Source organism: Microtus oregoni, unplaced genomic scaffold (genome assembly GCF_018167655.1).
Source record: "Microtus oregoni isolate MIOR12 unplaced genomic scaffold, Mior012 000000F_ref0000247, whole genome shotgun sequence".
Taxonomy (NCBI): domain Eukaryota; kingdom Metazoa; phylum Chordata; class Mammalia; order Rodentia; family Cricetidae; genus Microtus; species Microtus oregoni.
This window is the reverse complement of record NW_024543059.1, coordinates 41,111,395-41,125,270: the sequence shown is the minus strand read 5'-3', so window position 1 is coordinate 41,125,270 and position 13,876 is coordinate 41,111,395. Positions and strand designations below refer to the sequence as shown.

General features: G+C 41.5%; 1 protein-coding gene and 1 pseudogene across 1 annotated transcript; one reads left to right on the top strand and one right to left on the bottom strand.

Annotated features, from left to right (window-relative positions):
• The first annotated feature begins 2,069 nt into the window (after positions 1-2,069).
• LOC121461989 lies at positions 2,070-4,905 on the top strand (annotated as a pseudogene).
• Positions 4,906-9,155: 4,250 nt separating this feature from the next.
• Positions 9,156-12,740, bottom strand: LOC121461911 (mas-related G-protein coupled receptor member B2-like). The gene is given in 2 exon segments (XM_041673311.1): positions 9,156-10,143; positions 12,730-12,740. Coding segments are annotated over 2 exon segments (999 nt in total).
• Positions 12,741-13,876: the final 1,136 nt, after the last annotated feature.

Genomic DNA, 13,876 nt, shown 5'->3' with positions numbered 1-13,876 from the left:
TCACCAACGTTATTGACTAAACATGAGCTGAACAAAGATAAACTAGATGGGGATAAGACCACAAGGCCTCAGTCCTACACAACAAACTATAGACAATTAAGGAATGTTGAATGTGGGAGAAATAGTCTTTCCCTAGAAAGAGCAAACAAACTGCCTACAAAAGTGTCAAGTGTGAAAGCAAATAACATATAGACTGGCACATTATTTATAGGAATATATGTGTGTGTAGGTATATGAAGGCGTAAGTCACAAACAATGCCACATCAGTTTGAAATTATGATTAATAGGGTGGTATTTATTTAAAGGGGAAAAAACTTACAGATCACTGTCCCAGGCAACAGCTCTCTACGCAACCAGGAAGGGAGTCTAGTCGCCGGCAGAGCAGGAAGTGAAGAGAGAGAGGAGAGGGAAGTGGCCGCTTTTTTAAAGGGAGAGAGACCACGCCCCAATGGGCTGGTATCTCAGCGGCTATAGGCTGGAGGAGGGAGGACCTCCTGCAACACCTCCCCCTTTTGTTTAAATAAGATAGTTCTAAACCTACTATGAAATTATATACAATAAGTACAAATATCCTATTCTAACTAGCTTAGGTCTTGTATAATAAATAACTTGGCCAAGTCATGAGAGAAAAGTAACTACATCTATATAGTCTTCAACCCCATTGAAGATCTGAGAAGGGAAATAATGTTACCTGGGTAATTAGGAAGTTCAGTAAAACAACTTCCAAAACATGCAACAGATCACAGAGACAACTAGCTACCTGGGCAATCACCCAAAGTCACGTTAGCATCGTTGAAGCAACCAACTTTGGCTAAGGCCTAACATAACTGACATACCATTTTCAAAGGCAAGCAACTTTTCAAAACTATCTTACCCTGTCTTGGCAGGATATGACAGTCCTGTTTTATCCATTGATGCACGCTCTGTATCTTTGTCAGTGGTTGAGGTACAGGCATTTCTTTGTCCCAAGGCCAGTTCTGCCAAAAAGAAAGGCTCCAGGTGGAGTGTCTTTGGTGCTCAACATTCTCTTGGGAATAGAGCGGTGTTGCCAGGAGCAATTGTGTCTCACTACCACAAAACTCTGAGTTAGATTAAAGGCCATTTTCTACAGCTCTTTGAAGAAGTTGAAGATTATCTATCTATACTGAGTATAATCTCTATATATCTAAAGAACCTGATTAGTCTAATTATAAATGACAAACTTAGATGACTATTAGTCTATATAATTCTTAATATCTATCTAACTTAAAGACTAAGACAATAAACGACTGTGAAACAAATGAGGACAATGACCTCCAAATATAGACAATGTACAAATATACATTGCAGTAGGTAAATATATATCAATACACAAACATTATATAAGTATCTTAATCAGAGGTAGAAATGTACACTGCAATATGGTAAATATATACAATATATATATATCAATACAATATATGTCAATACATAAAAATGTTTTAAACAGAGGTAGAAACATGTATGCATACAATAGTCAATATATAGGGAATGACAATATTATAACACTTAACACTTTTGATGAATAAGGTACATGAAAGGAATAGCACTGGTCAATGACATTGAGTAATATAAATGCAAGATGAAATAAAATTTATTTTTTAATTCATTTCCTGTTGCTGTGATGAAACACCATGAAAAAGGTTATTACAACTTTCAAAAGGAAACATAATTTGGGCACTCATAATCCCCAAGGACAAGCCCATAGCACAAGTACAAGCATGAGCGTGCAAACGCACAATGAATAAGCAAATCTGGCCAAAACAACCTGTCAGTAGACCAAAAACATAGTAACTAATAATGCATACTCCTCTCCAAGCACAAAATGTGAGCAGCGACCACCCGTTTCAAAAGGACCAACCAAAAATGTTCCTGAAGCAGCTTAATTTTCCTAACTCCATAAAATGCACAACCTTTTTACAATAAAGAGCTTCTGTATTGGAATCTCATGGAGTCTGTGTCATTGCCTTCACAGGAAATGTGCTCCCAGGAAATGGGGATCACACAACAGGCAGCAGTAACAAGCCTGCAACAACCGGCACCCAACGTGGATGGACCTTTATCTTTTGCTCACTTTTTGTGTCCTCCTTATACTCTTTGGGACATTTTTCTTTCTTGTTTATTCTCTCAGCTGCTGTCCCAATTCTGACTTTCCACCAGAATCTTCAGTTTGCCCCCTTCAGCTGTTTTTGGTGAGTTTATCCCTATTTTTGTTTTCTAAGCCCTTGGTGACTTGGAACTTTCTTTACTGGTCCTACAGTTTACTTTATTTTTCCCTGTTTTCCTTCCTGATTAGGAGCTCTCCATTGTGATTTGTTCATCCTGGTACCTCCTCATAAGGGATGACCACCCAGGAGGTAGAAATAATAAAGGGCACCCCAACAGGTCCTATTCACCCAGAGACACCATGTAAGCATATGGCCATGGCCTAACAAATCAAGGAAGCTTCTCACTATAAACAGCATACTCTGTATGCTAACACTACTTTCCCTTGCCCTTCCATCCTTGTCCTTATGCAGACTCCTCACAGTCTGAGAGTAACTGATGACTTTAGCCTGGATCCACTCTCCAGGATTGTATAAAGGTGGCTCTCTTGTTTTACAGGGAGTCCTGACCATTCTTCTGAGTGTGGACTATTGGATTTCCTCTCCTAGTTTCTCTTCTCAACTAATCCAGTTACATGACCAGCTATTAAAGGCCATTAGGACAGTGGTGGGTCTCAGTTCACAGAAAGGCATTGACTGTTTGACTGTGGTTGAATACCCTTTCCCTTCCTGGATTGGCAAGTTCTCCTCAGACAGTGGCTACTTCCACTAGCTTGACCTTTGATCTGAATGCAGGGTCTGAGATGAAGTTGTTGCCTCTCTCCCTGTATCTTCTGACTGCTTTCTTCTTTGCTGTCCCTCATTACAGGATCCCCTGGGGCCTATCAAGAATGGTACCTTTTCCCCAGAGGATGGGGCCTTTCCTTCTCTACCAACACTGCCACCCCTTCTTCCCCTAAGTTGGCAAGAGTTCAGTGAGCCCCATGCAAGGGGCATGCTGCCCTGGCTCTCACCCACCATTTTTACTCTACCTAGCCTCCCATCCACAATGTGCAGAACCTGGAGCAGAAGCTGCCTTTTCTGGCCATTTTGCTGAGCTATTCTTGCAGCACTTAGAAGTTGAGGCGGACTCACTTTCCCCAACAGCCTTGGCCCAGTTGAGCCATGGTGTGGAAATTCTACCACCACATGACTTGTCCCTTGACAGCCACAGGGACATCTCTATCTTCTGAGGACCTAGCTGGTCCTCTTTTTTCCTCGGTATCTTTGTTTTCTACAATATCCTCAAAACTGAAGCTCAAGAAATGCTTTTTCCTTGGGTCACTCAGTCAGAGCTTCTGTATAAGCTATACTGCAGTGGTGAGAGGCTTTGACACTTTTTACTCAGATGGGCTTCTGGAGAGTACATCAGGCTCTCCAAACCTAGGTGGAAATAGCAACTCCAACTCCTCTGGTGGTGCTGGGACTGTTGGTAGGGGATTGTCTAGTGATGGCACATCACCTGGGGAGAGATGGACTTCGAGAGGCTGAAATTGAGTCATGGAGGGGGAACATTGAAATATGGGGCAGGAATAGTACAGAGAGAAGTATTTCTTGGTTTTATGGGTGCTGACGAGGTTGCCCCTGACCCAGCAGGAGTTGGTCATGGAGGAGGGGCAGCTGGGTTGACCTCAGGGGGAGTAGGACAGCCTCAGTTGGAGAAATATCATCTATGGCTCTGAAGTGAGGAAGAAGGAGGAGGAGAAATTTGCTTGGAGTTCTTCATACCATCCAAGGTACCTCAAGCCTGACTCAGTATTCCCTGTTCACTGATATGCACACAGACACTGCCCTAGAGATGCCTGTCAGGTTGAACCCATTTGTGGTTAAGATAGATGGCCCTTCAGAGTATACTCTGGAGACAACTGATGGGCTTCATGTGAAGGCCTTGGTTTCTGACATACAGCAGTACCTAAGCCCAGGACTCTGCCCTGCTATCAGCCCCCATCCCATGATCCTTCCCCTGGCCTTGGGGACCTCTTTTATCATAAAGGATAACACAGACATCCTGGAGTTGTGTCCTACCTGAATCATAGAGAATAAGCCCAGCTAGTATCTGCTGCTGAGACCCAGTGAGAGTAACGGCCACCTGTCTCAGGTGGCTTATGGGGACCTTTCTGACCAGCCATCAGCATCCTTCTCTTCGAGTTTGCCTCCATTGCTGCCTCCCACTTTGACTCAACAGAACTGCTTCCTCTGCATTCCTATTCAGTAGGGGTCCCTGGAGGGGAAATTCATTCTTTCTCTACACCCCTTCCTTCCCTGGATATTCCAGAAGCAGACACAGGGCCATTTATGTTCTGGGGAAGTCAGAGGGTGCTGAGGGGGGTTAGCTCCTACCAGGATATCCTTGGTTCCACGGCATGCTCTCTCGACTCAAGGCTGCCCAGTTAGTGATGGAAGGAGGCACTAACTCCCGTGGTATCTTCCTGGTATGTCACAGTGAGAAAAGATGTAGGAATATGTCCTCACTTTCAACTTCCAGGGCAAGGCCAAACAGCTGTGTGTCATTGAATGATGAGGGTCAGTGCTAGGTCAAACATCTGTGTTCCAGTCCATTTTAGATGTATTTGACCACTTCCAGGTGCATCCCAACCCTATGGAATCTGGAGGCTCCAGTGATGTTGTCCTTGTCAGCTGTGTGCCTTCCCAGTGGCAGCAGGAGCAGGTTGGGTGTCGTGAAACAGTGTGCAAGGGTAATCCATACTACCCTAATTCTCCTTATTTTGATCAAGCACTTAGAAAATGGACCATGCAGCTTCAAACCCATTATGATTGGTACTCTGTTAAAGGCCATTCTTGACCCCTCAGTTTTCCTCCAGTAATGTTCAGCCTATGTGGACACAATGGAAACCCAAGTCCTTAAAAATTTAAAATTTGGACTTAATGTCACACTTGACAAGCTTACTGACCATGGTCAATATACTGACCCTGTCTCACAATCCATGACAGGCCTACATGCCTATTTCCAACAAGTGCCCAACCTTAGCCTTCAAGGCCCTCAAACTTTGTATGACCAAGGACAGTGTAGGCTATTTCTGCAATCTTGTCCATCAGGATGCAGAACCATTTCCTGAATCTTTGACCCGTGTCACCATGACATATCTTACATGTTAGAAATGAAAATATTCATAAGTGAGTCTTGGCCACCTGTGATATTGAAACACAGAAGAGGTCCATTTATATATACCCTTATGGCTTCTATCAGTGCCTTGGTAAATGCCAAATTTGGCAAGGATAATAATTTTACCCTGTAAGACTGTACTTGCTGAGGATGTAGACAGTCTGGCCACTTATGTAGGGATTTCCCAGGGCTCATCCAAGACCTAATACCCTAAATGGCAAGAGGGCTATCATTGGGCATGAGTCTGTAGAAGCTCCTAGTGGGTCCTGATCTGAATGATAGACTGGACAATGGCTTCATACTCCTGGCACATGAAGTAAGTGGTGTGCCTTGCTTTGCAATGGTTAAGGTGAACTGTTTCTCATCCACTAGGCAGATATCTTTGATTTCAGAAGCACAGAGATGTCATTTAAAAAAAATGGATTGCCCCAATACTTTTGTTCTTTCTGCTGAGGTTACTTGAACAGCAATAGAACCCATCTTAATAGAGATTTTGGTGTCTTTATGAGCAAGCTTGAGAGCACTGTGGAACACCTTTAGGTCCTCTTCCAGTGCCAAGGGGGCAGGAAGGAGTTTCTGTTGCTCATGTTCTATGGGCTCAGGCAGTGTCCCAAGGTGAGAAGGGGAGGATGGGGGGAACTTGGGGAAATGGGATGATTGGGATAAAGGAAGGTTGGATAGGGGAGCAGGGAAGCACATATCTTAATTAAGGGAGCCATCTTAGGGTTGGCAAGAGACATGGACCTAGAGGGGCTCCTAGGTGCCCAGGGCGATATCCCCAGTTAGTTCCTGGGGCAGCTGAAGATAGGGAACCTGAAATGACCCTATCCTATAGCCATACTGATGAATATCTTGCATATCACCATAGAACCTTCATCTGGCGATGGATGGAGATAGAGACAGAGACCCATACTGGAGCACCAGACTGAGCTCCCAAGGTCCAAATGAGGAGGAGAAGGAGGGAGAACATGAGCAAAGAAGTCAGGACCACAAGGGGTGCACCCACCCACGGAGACAGTGGGGCTGATCTATTGGGAGCTCAACAAGGCCAGCTGGACTGTGACTGAAAAAGCAGGGGATAAAACCGGACTCTCTGAATATGGCAGACAATGAGGGCTGCTGAGAAGCCAAGGACAATGGCACTAGGTTTTGATCCTACTTCATGTTCTGGCTTTGTGGGAGCCTAGTCAGTTTGGATGTTCACCTTCCTAGACCAGGATGGAGGGGGGAGGACTTTGGATTTTCCACAGGGCAGGGAACCCTGACTGCTCTTTGGACTGGAGAGGGAGGGGAAGAGGAGTGGGAGGAGGGGGAGGGAAATGGGAGGCTGGGAGGAGGCAGAAATTTTTTTTCAATAAAAAAAGAAAAGAAAAGAAAAAAATATAACGTTATGCAGCACCATCAAAAATACTATTCTCCAGGCTAGTATAGCCTTTACAGATGCAAAAAAACTAATTTTAGGTTAATAATAATCTAAATGAATGATAAGGGAAGGGCCTATACTCAGCCAAATCCTGGATCAGTATAACTAGGGGAGTTATTGGTGCTCCTTAATGTGTTGGAAATGACCCAGTCAGAACCTGTAAATATTTTCTCAGATAGCTGTTTGGCCACAGAAACATACAAAATACTATCTTTTACAAAATTAAAGTCCCCAAAGGATTCCATCTCCAAAATCATTCAAACTAATCAAGACTTATTACAGTCCAGAGGACACAGTTGACACATATCCCATATCAGATTGTATACAGGACTGCCAGGAAAGCTAGAAATAGGCAACCACAGAGTAATCTGCCTAATTACTACTAAGACAGTGTATTGCCTTTGCTAGAACAGGTTAGGCTCCTTCTTCAGCAATTTTATTTGTCCCCTCAAATTTTGAACAAGCTTTTACCTGGTTTACCCTTGCTTAACTGTAACATTGAACCAGAATCCATACAACTTAACACAAATCAAACCATTGGATTTGTCTACCACATTGTTTGGCCAAGTATAGAATCACATAAAATCCCTGCTAGACCCCTCTAAAATTGTTGCACGGTATCTTATGGGAGGGGTGGTGGCGGCTCTAATATTTCTACTTAAGTGTCTCCTACAGCTAAGATTCTAACACAGTGGGTCAACAAGGCAACACTCCAGGTGTTAATGGTTACGGAGCACACTGAACCAAAACCTCCAAGGTGGTACATCCTTGGCTAACACAAATACAGGAGACCATTTAAAGAACTAGTTCTCTTAAGAGTCTCCCCATACTTATGACTTCTTGGGACCTTCCCGGGGCCCAAACCATTGAGGAATGGTGATCAAAAATGGGTAAGAGCCTGTCCAGTGGGTCAAGCTTAGACAGAGAGAGAGAGAGAGTTAAAGAAAGAGAGAGAAGAAATGGAAATAAAGTAGATTTTTGAAACCGTAAAGTGCACCCCCTCTAACACATCTCCACAGTGAGGTCTCACCTCCTGATCATTTCCAAACCTCTCCACAATGTAGGAACCAAGAATTCACCATTGCCATTCCAACCACCACAGTAATAAACAGCATGAGATCTCTACAAAATAACAGTACATTGCTCTCAAAACTTTTGCTAAATATGAAGTTTTTGCCACAAGAGAAAAGTGAGTATTTACACGAGATGATGTATGCAGCAGTTTGTTCAGCTGTACCAACCACTTCATGACATGATGTATGCGTCAGTTTGTTCAGCTGTACCAACCATTTCATGACATGTATACCCATCTTCATGCTACAGTCCTCCAGTTTGCACTCTACAGTTTAGTTAAGTAGAGAAATTTGGACAGTACTGATCTCTCAGGCAGAGTTTTTGACTGAAGAGGAAATGGAAAGGAGGAGAGTAAAGAGATCTTCTGGGACTTCATTGCTTCTTAGTCTTGTACCCAAACTTGCTTAAGGAAATTTGTTGGGTTTTCCTCTTTGATTTGGTCATATATTGCTCTCTTAATTGTGCTTCAGTTGAAATTATCACATACTTCAGTTTTAAAATTTACATATCATTTTATAGAAAAATGTGACTAAAATAAGCATAATTCAAGAAATAAAAGCTGTGGGCACTGGTAATGGTATAAATTTGAAGCATGGTTAATTTCAGTGGAACCTGGTATAAAGAACTTCACTGAAAATTTGTCTTAAGGGATTAGACAATGAAGAAGAGGAAATCATGGCAAAGAAAAGAGAGGAAGAGAAACAACTTAATCAAGGAATGCAAAGCAAGACCTTCTGAAGAGAATCACAGACGACAGTCTCCCTCTACATTCAGACGTGTGTGGAGGTTGACAGATCTCATTACAAAACCTGACCAGACTCTTCCAATGTGGAAAACGGTAGATATAGTGAATTTGAAACGAAGGAAACCACTGGGTAAAAAGAGATTCAAGATAGACTCTTGAGAATGCATATTTGTTTACTAAGCAATTTGTGTAAGAAAGACAAATAAATTACTCAAAACCTATAGAAATGAATAATAACTGGCATTATAAGGTATATCTATCTATATCACTCTTGAAGAACTGAAAAATGTTGTTTGTAAAAAGGGAAGTTTAGCAAATTATAACAATTATTTAAGCAGTATAGTTTCAGTGACTAAAGAAATGCATCAACTTTCTGCACCTTTGACGCAGTCAGATAAAGGAGGGATTTCTCAAGAGAGGAGCAGTTTTTGCCCCCAGAGTACTCACAAGGAGCCCCATCAAGTGGATATGATGAGGTCCTGTGTAAGACAGTTTCAGAAATGCTGCAGTCAGTGTTTGCAGAAAAAGTTTTGTGCCACTCAACTTTCACAGAAATGTTTGTTCTTTTTAAAAACTGACTGGGGTTAGGTGACAAACAGAACAAGGTTGTGAAATAAGCCTACACATAAGAAAAAATTCTCTATCAAAACTACTTGTTTCTGATCAGAGCATCTCTGAGAGGCTGCACTAGACTGTTCACAGTTCTCCTGGCTCTCATGAAGAGCCACTCTCTCCATCATTTTCCTCCTCAGGAGTGTCCTGCAGAGCTCTCTGAAGAAGCAATTTCAGAGTCTTCTGCTGAAACCTGTCATGCCTGATGGAGCCAACAAAGAAGTAAATGATGGGGTTGGCACAGCTGTTAACACAGGATAGGAATATTGTCACATAAAGGTAATGCCTTTTAAAATTATACAAATACAAAAACCATATGTAAAAAATCCAGTAGATCCCCAAGGGGAGACCAAAGATTAGGAAGAAAAGCAGAGTGAGTATAATAATAACAAACAGTCTGGTCACAGGGATCCGCTGTGAGCCACAGATGATCCTTACCAGCAGGGTGAGGCTGGACCCACAGAGAACCACAAATAAAACAAATAACCACAGTGCTGTGAGGTAATCTAATGACTGACACCATAAATGTGAAAAACTATTGAATAGAAAGCCACATGCCTCGCTATGCAGGAGACTCAAGAGCAGGGACAGAGCCCAAAGCAAGGCACATGTGACAGCTGATGTGTGCCTTGGGCGTCGGCAGCGATACCAGATGGGCCACAAAACAGACAGGCAGCGCTCGACACTAATGGCGCTGAGAATGCTCAGGCCAGAAACATAAGCAAATCTTGACACAGCAATAGAAAACCAAGAGGTGTAGATGGAAATGACCAAAAAAAGGCAACGTACAAATTGAAAACTCAGGAAGAGAAAGTCAGCCATAGCCAGGTTGAGGATGTAGACAGAGAAGGCATTCCTGTGCATGCGGAAGCCCAGAATCCACAACACTATGGCATTTCCTGCCATCCCAACCAGGGCAAAGATGATGGAAAGATAAATTGTGGCTTGGATTACGATTTCCCATTGTGAAGAACCAGAGTAGGTGCTTCCATTTGGTGCTGTGATGGTAGTCTCCCAGGTTAAGATGTTGGAATCCTTGTTTAGGAAATCTCCACTAGTGTTCCTAGAACAAAAAATAAAAAGACATGAGCAGATGCTGTGTACTCTCTGTTTCCCAGGACTACCCTGCTCTGTGGTAATGAGTGAGCTGATTCATGAGGAAATGAAACAGGATTATAGAGATTAAGTATAATTTATCAAATTCAGTATTTCTAGAGCTTTAATTTAAATCCAGTTTGTATTTTTGGGCTGTCTACAACCCATGGACTGTACTGATAAAGGTGCAGTTGGTGGTCCCATAGAGATACTCAGTGTCTCTGACCATGTGAGAAAGAAACAAAATGGTGAACCCAATTTTTTTTTCTGTGCTAAAATTGCTCCTTCTCTGGTACAGAAACTTGGAAGCCAGAAACATGACAATCAGCTGCTCTCAGTACTGGCAGGGAGAGTCTGTCAAATCTGAAAATATGAAAATCATGAAAGAAAGACATGAAGAAATGACAAATCTTACTAAAATATATATGAAAGGAAGCAGACCAATAGACTAAGACTAATAAGTCTCAATTTCAGATGTAAAACTAGAAATCATAAAAAAAAATCTTTGAAAATATCAAGAACATTTCTAGTTTGTTGTTATATCACAATTATCTATCTCTCTACTGAGACATATTAAGAAATTGAGACTTTTCACTGAACAAAAGAATAAATTAATGATAGACGCAAGAGTAGCTACAGATTGAGAGCAAATCTTTTACATAAATAATTTAGAGCAAGTTAGTAACACAAAACGCATAGAAAAGGAAGAAAATTTTATTGCTGAACTTTCTGTCAGTCGAAAATTCTAGTGTGTTTGAAAGAATGACTTATGCTTCAAGATGACAAATGATGGGCTTTCTCATACCCAAATCCATAAAAGTACAAATAAATGTTGATGCTCATAGTCTTGAAGAGTTTCAGTCCAGAATTTAGATATTGATTTGAGGTTAACTGAACTTCTAAACCTGTTAAAGTATAAACAAGAAATTTTGCAGAACAAGGAAAGAAGAGCCATCTGGCTTGATAGAGGGATTGTGACACAGAAATATCTACAGGGGAGACAGAGTGTTATAGAAACCATCTACAAGGCATGGTAGCTTCCCTGTGGAATACCAGACAGTAGAGAATGGGCTAGGAAGAGTTCCATGAATTCGCAAACAATCTAAATTACACAGTGCGGCCCAGAAATGCCTGGGCTGAAGGTAAATAAAGGAAACAATAACCATGAAAGAATGGAAGGAAAGAAAGAAAGGAGAGATGGAGGGAGAGAAAGAGAGAGGGAGAAAGGAAGGAAAGGAGGGAGAGAGGGAGGAAGAAAGAAATGAAAGGGGGGATAGAAAAAGACCTCCAATTTCGAGACCTCTGGGGCTTGATTTAGAGACCAACCCTGAGTATCCTTTCTGCAAATGATTGATCTGAGATAAAAAAAAAACAAAAAACAGAAGATTAATTCCATGACCTTACAGAATTAAGGATATCCTTTAATTTGCAAAAATACAGGGGCAATCCAACAATAGTGACTACCAAATGCACATGAAAAAGAGCCTATATAACATGATGCAGTGGTGAGTGTCAGGAGTAGATGTCACATAACAGAGCTGATGCTAAAGGATACAGGCATATGTGTCAGTTTACCCACAAAGTAAAACCTATCCCCAAATAACAGAGTTCTGTGTAAACATCTGAGAGCTGGAAGAGCACAGAAAGATAATGTTCCACATCCTGAGAGAATATGTAACTGTTTTTCAAGTATCACACCCATCCTGATTGAAACCACTCTCCTTGTTTACACCCTCTTGGGGCTATCCTAGCTATCCAGTTTGATAACCCACTTTGGCCTTCTCTGCAGATACGCACAGGCTCCTGATAAGAAACTCCCTCCCAAATATTGTTCTTTGGCATTCCCTCAAAAGTATGTAGTCCACAACCAACATGGGCACTTCAAAATGGTGACCAAAAACTTACCAAAATATATAAGCAAAAACTAAAATCCAGATGCCCAGGTCCCATTGTAAAATTGCAAACAATATGAAAAAGAAAAGCAATATATCTCTGCTAAAGTCCATGAATCCTATAATATGTAACCAAAGGAAGTACAATTTAGATGAAGCTCAAGACATGGGATTCAAAGAACAATTAAAAGCGTGAAGTGAATGTCCTTGAGATTCCATATTATCTCAATCAGAATGACTATCATTAAGAATCCAAAGGCAGGAAATGCTCATGAAGATATGGGGAAGGAGGAAGACTCAGTTACAGATGTTGGTGAGAGTGCAAACTGAAGCTACCACTACAGAAATCAGTATGTTGATTCCTCAGAAAGTGAGATAGAACTGTTATAGTAAGTGTACTAGCTAATTTCATGTCAACTTGACACAAGATAGTATCAGCAGGGAGGAGGGAGGCTCTACTGAGAAAATTCCTACATTAGATATGGCTGTCCACAAACCTATAGGGCATTTTCTTAGTGACATAGCAGAAGAGCCCAGCCTATTAGGAGTGGTGTCATCTCTGAGCTGATAGTTCTGAATTCTATGACAAATACAGTTATGAGGTCAGAGACTAAGAAAAATTAATAATACTTTTAGGAAAAAGGTCTCAGAAAACATCTTACCTTTCCTCCATTCTGTTTACTGGTCTGTGGCAAACAGAAATGTTCCATAAGTCAGTCATCAATATGAAACACGTCTGTAGTGCAGAAACTGTAGAGAGAATGATGTTGAAGAAAAAATAATCAAGAAAGGAAGAAAGGTCTGTCCCTTCCTATACTTGGATCTGGTTATAAATGAGGGTGTTTCCTTTGAGTTATGCTCTTCAATATTTGTTGGTCTCTATATTTTATCCAATGGCCAGGCAAATCCCATGACTCCTCTTCCTTATTTGTGTTTCTTGAACCCAAAAGGCTGCAAAGTCAAACTGTGTGAGCCAGTGCTGTCACATTGTCTGGGTATCCATCCTAACTTAATCTTTGCAAAACTAGGAAACAATGAAGCAACAAACATAAAGATCATAATCATATCTGATGGATTTGTTGAATAGTGACATGGAATCTATCAGGTAGGTGTCGTGATCTTCAAACTACAATGCTTCCATCACATAGCTAGCTAAGGAGGGACCTAAGGAACGAAGGAATGCAATCTCCTGAGACATAGATTTTACTTCTAATAGGCAGAAGACAGCCAAGAAAGAGGTCAATTAAAGACTCAGCAGCAGGGCCATAAAAAAGAGTCAATATATCCTCTCCAAGAATGCTGGATTAAAATAATTGTATGAAGGGCAAATTGAAGGAAACCAAAAAGGCAGCAGAAAAGGATAAAACTTCAAGTAATATGGTGCAACGAGACTCGGAACCAAGAAGCTGGTGATTTAATTGCAATGAATGGGGAGCAGCAATGTGGAGGGCCTTGACTCCGAGAAAGCAGGACAGTAAGAAGTCACATCTATGTGGTTTCAGAGGCATCTCTCATGGTGTCTGCCTCCCACTTGACCTTGTGAAACTCATTAACTGTTTTTGCAAAGACAATTTCTTAGTAGCACTAGAACATTTCTCTTTTTATTATGTTAGCACGTGTGTTGGTATGTGTCTGATAAAGTGTGTACAGACATCTCCACTCTGCTTTTGGAGGACAGAGCTCAGTGTCTTTTTTTTTATCACTCTCCACTCTTGAGGAAGATCATCTGTTTAAAACTGGAGCCAGTCCACTCAGCCAGTCTAGTTAATGGTCATTCCCCATGGACAGTCAAGTGCTATGAATATAGGC